The sequence below is a fragment of the Chrysochloris asiatica genome, unplaced genomic scaffold (genome assembly GCF_000296735.1).
Source record: "Chrysochloris asiatica unplaced genomic scaffold, ChrAsi1.0 scaffold00213, whole genome shotgun sequence".
NCBI classification, from domain to species: Eukaryota; Metazoa; Chordata; class Mammalia; order Afrosoricida; family Chrysochloridae; genus Chrysochloris; species Chrysochloris asiatica.
The window spans coordinates 4,399,308-4,402,859 of record NW_006408731.1 but is presented as its reverse complement, the minus strand read 5'-3'; the positions used below and the strand labels follow the sequence as shown (position 1 = coordinate 4,402,859).

Sequence of the window (3,552 nt, the reverse complement as noted above, 5' to 3'; positions counted from 1 at the left end):
AGTGTTTCATTCTCCTGTGCATAAGGTCGCTATGGGTCGGTACCAACTCGATGGCACCTAACAACAATGTATAAGGTATCATTTATTTTGAAGTGACTGAAATTGTTTTCTTTTTATTTGAAATGCATTCATAATTAGCTGATTGTCTCTTTTGTGAATTGTCATTTTTTCAGGGTGATTTATACTTGCTTAGATGACTAGATGTGTGACCTCAATTCCAGTTTTTTTTCATAGATGTTTTGGACTTTCCAGCAATTCATTGTAGGAATGAGCTTTTTCCTTCAACTAAACCTAGCACTAAGCATTTTATTACTTTATTCCCTTCATATAAGCCTTCCCCAGCAGAAAGAAGCAGAAACTCTTCACTTTGACTTTTCTTCTACTACCAGGCAAAAAATTTTAATGAATTGTCATTGCAGTGAAATATATAGCATCCTGGGTTGGAACTGTAGGGTTAACACTGGACTGCTAACTGTAAGAGCAGTGGTTCAAAGCTACCAGGCACTCCTTAGAAACCATATACAGGGTTGCTGTGAGTCTGGACTGGGTGGACGACACCTAATAACAACAAAAGGAGCCAGCTCTGAACTATCCCCAGGATCAGTTGGGGTTCAGGCCATTGTGGTCCATAGGGTTTGCATTGGCTAATAATTCCGAAGTAAATTGCCAGGCCTCTCTTTCTAGTTCATCTTCACCTAGAACCTCTACTAAGACCTATTCAGTATCAAACACACATACAAGTCTTTACTGACAGATGGGTGGTGGCTTTGCACTTTGCTTTGGTTGGGAATTGAACCTTTCTCACCACATATTGTTTTTGTTAAATGTCATTAACTGGTCTTCCTTGATGTTGTTGTTAAGTACTGTTGAGTTGATTCTGATCCCTAGTGACCCTGTTTAGGGTTTCCAAGGAGCAGCTGGTGAACTTGAACCACTGACCTTTAAGTTCAAATGACTTGGCAGTCTGATGCATTAGCCCACAGTACCACACCAGGACTCTGGTCTTCCTTGTAGGCATATGGATATTATCCTGTCACAGACAGTTTTATAGTTCAAAATAGATCTTGAAGTTTTTTGTTTGTGTGTTTTTAATGATAAATGTGATATCATTCTGATTTAATTTTGTCATTCCCAGCATAGTAAACCATGATTGCCTGATTCAAAATGGCCAATACCAGTCCATTTCTTACTACGGCTGCTGTCACTGTTGTCCGTTTCATAGTGACTCCATTACAGGGTCAGTGGTTCAAACTCACCAGCCACTCCAGTGCTGATCCTGCAGCGCCACACCAGGAGTCCACCACGGACCCATCATTGCCTCCAAGATTAGTATTTTAAAGATGCTTATTTTAGAAGGTGGAGCCCTGGTGTGGCACTGTAGGTTAATGCACTGGACTGCAAAGTCTGTTTGAACTGCAAAGTCAATGCAATGGTTCAAGCTAACCAGCCACTCTTCAGAAACCCTATATGGGGTTGCTATGAGTCAGAATGGACTCGTTGGCACTTAACAACACTTTAGAATGTGGCTGTATCTGTGTGACGATATCATGTATATAATTTATAAAATTGGAAATGGAAGGCATTGGTCTCATTATTAAGAAGTGCCCATTTCCGGTTCTTGCAGATGGTTGTGGAAACTGAGAAGTGCAGCCTCTCCATCAAGATGACATCGCCCGAGGACGTGACTGAAGTGCTGGCTCACATTGGCACCTGCCTGCGCAAGATATTTCCTGGCCTCTCTCCAGTGTGAGTTCCCCAGGGGAAAGCTGAGGAGAACAGAGAGCCTGTTCTTCCTTAAAATGGCAAATCAGACATGCATTTGCCTTTCTCTTGCCCCTTCGCTTCTATCCTCTTTCATACTTCTTCTCTTAAAGCACTGAGTATCAAAACCCTCACTCAAGACACTGTGTTTTATGTCTGGGGTTGCCCTTAGAACTGTGCCATATTCTGTACTTTAAAGAGTTTGTGTGATAAAGTAATTTTATTTATTTATTTTGCAATCTTTTAACCTCTAGTTACAAAACTGAATTAGAATCCTTTAAATATACACCTTCTGTTTTAGCCTAGTCTGAATTTTACTCACAGCTAATAGCAAAATGGTCGGCAGTTCAAGCTCACCAGCTGCTCCTCAGAAACCCTGAACAGGGTCGCTATGGGTAGGAATGAACTTGACAGCACTTCACAACAACAATAGCAAAAAATGCCTTTGGATGAATATTTTGTATATTGTATAAAGACATCAAGTTTAATATTAACGACGAATGACAACTCTTTACACTCCCCCCTCCAACCCTTTTCTTTTTCCCTTTTTGTAAGAGGAAACTTTAAAAACCTAGCCATAAAAACTAGCCTCGTTTCAGTTTTCTGAAATGCACATTAGGAATACTATATAGTAAAAATTTTGGTATGTGCCCTCCTTTTTTGGGGGTGGTGGGGTGGTGGTACGTGTTTTTAGTCAGGATTATATATGCTTAGCTAACAAATTTAGTGGTTGGGTAGTATGTGGGTTAGTGGAATGGTGAATTGAATTGACTGAAGTGAAAAGACAGAAGATTGTATAACAGAAAACTCCGTAAAATAACAAAATTACACAGTCCATAGTCAATATACCTCTCATATGGCACAGACTGCAGAGCATCCTTCTTCAATCCTTGTTCTCACAGAACCCTGAAAGATAGACTGGGGAAGACTGTGAGCCCAGCACATAAGCATACCCAGGATCATTAACTGTGGTCCCCTTACAGTGTGAAGGGAAATTTGGGGGACTTTTCTCTGCCTGTCCTGGGACATGTCCTCCCTATAATGTCCCACTTAACTGGAAGCAGCTAAGTGTAGGGTACAAATGTCCTTGTAGTCTCTAGCTTTCAGAGATCTATTTGGTTCTCTTTATAGCTCTTAACCTGGGCCTCTCAGTTCCCACAGGGCAGAGACACCAGCTTAGAAGGAATATCCTTGTGCTTTCCAGTTGTTTATGCAGTGGTTCCACCTTTCTGAAGTTTACATCTCCTTGTGCTTGTTTGAATGTCAGGGTAGCTGAGAGGTGAGGGAGTTAATTTCCATGGAGTGAAATGAGCAAGGTAGAACACTTTCCAGCTTCTACCTGGCTAGATTTCCGGGTATGAAGTATCTGAAAGGCAGGCTTTCTGTGGTATGAAGTCACAGGCATACTTTTGTGGGTGTGGAGGAGAGACATAGTGTGGAGCAGTGTTTAGATGCAGTCAAGAATGGACCGATAGTGGCAACAGGGAAATACTCAGAAGTTAAATATTCCTAGGAATGCTTTGCATATCCTCCTTGAAACCACTTAAGAACCCTGTGATCATGAGTTAGCAATGACTGCAACTCATTGTCCTTAGACTATGTTTTCCTTATGCCACTGTGTGCATGTGGTTCCTCACAATGCCCTCCCATTCATTCCAAATTCACATTGATGAAATAAGAAAATTATTAGGCAAAGCCTTCTGTGTTTGGTACAGACTTATATAATAGCCTAGGGACATGATGGCACCGTGAGTTAAACATTAGCCTGCTACTGGAAAAGTTGGTGGTTCC

General features: G+C 41.2%; 1 protein-coding gene across 1 annotated transcript in view; it reads left to right on the top strand.

Annotated features, from left to right (window-relative positions):
• The window catches only part of LRRC16A (leucine rich repeat containing 16A), a 441,803-nt gene that overhangs the window by 214,023 nt on the left and 224,228 nt on the right, over positions 1-3,552 (top strand). Inside the window, exon 4 of the mRNA XM_006872823.1 lies at positions 1,625-1,746. Coding sequence (XP_006872885.1) covers positions 1,625-1,746 — 122 coding nt within the window. The remainder of the gene's footprint in view (positions 1-1,624; positions 1,747-3,552) is intronic.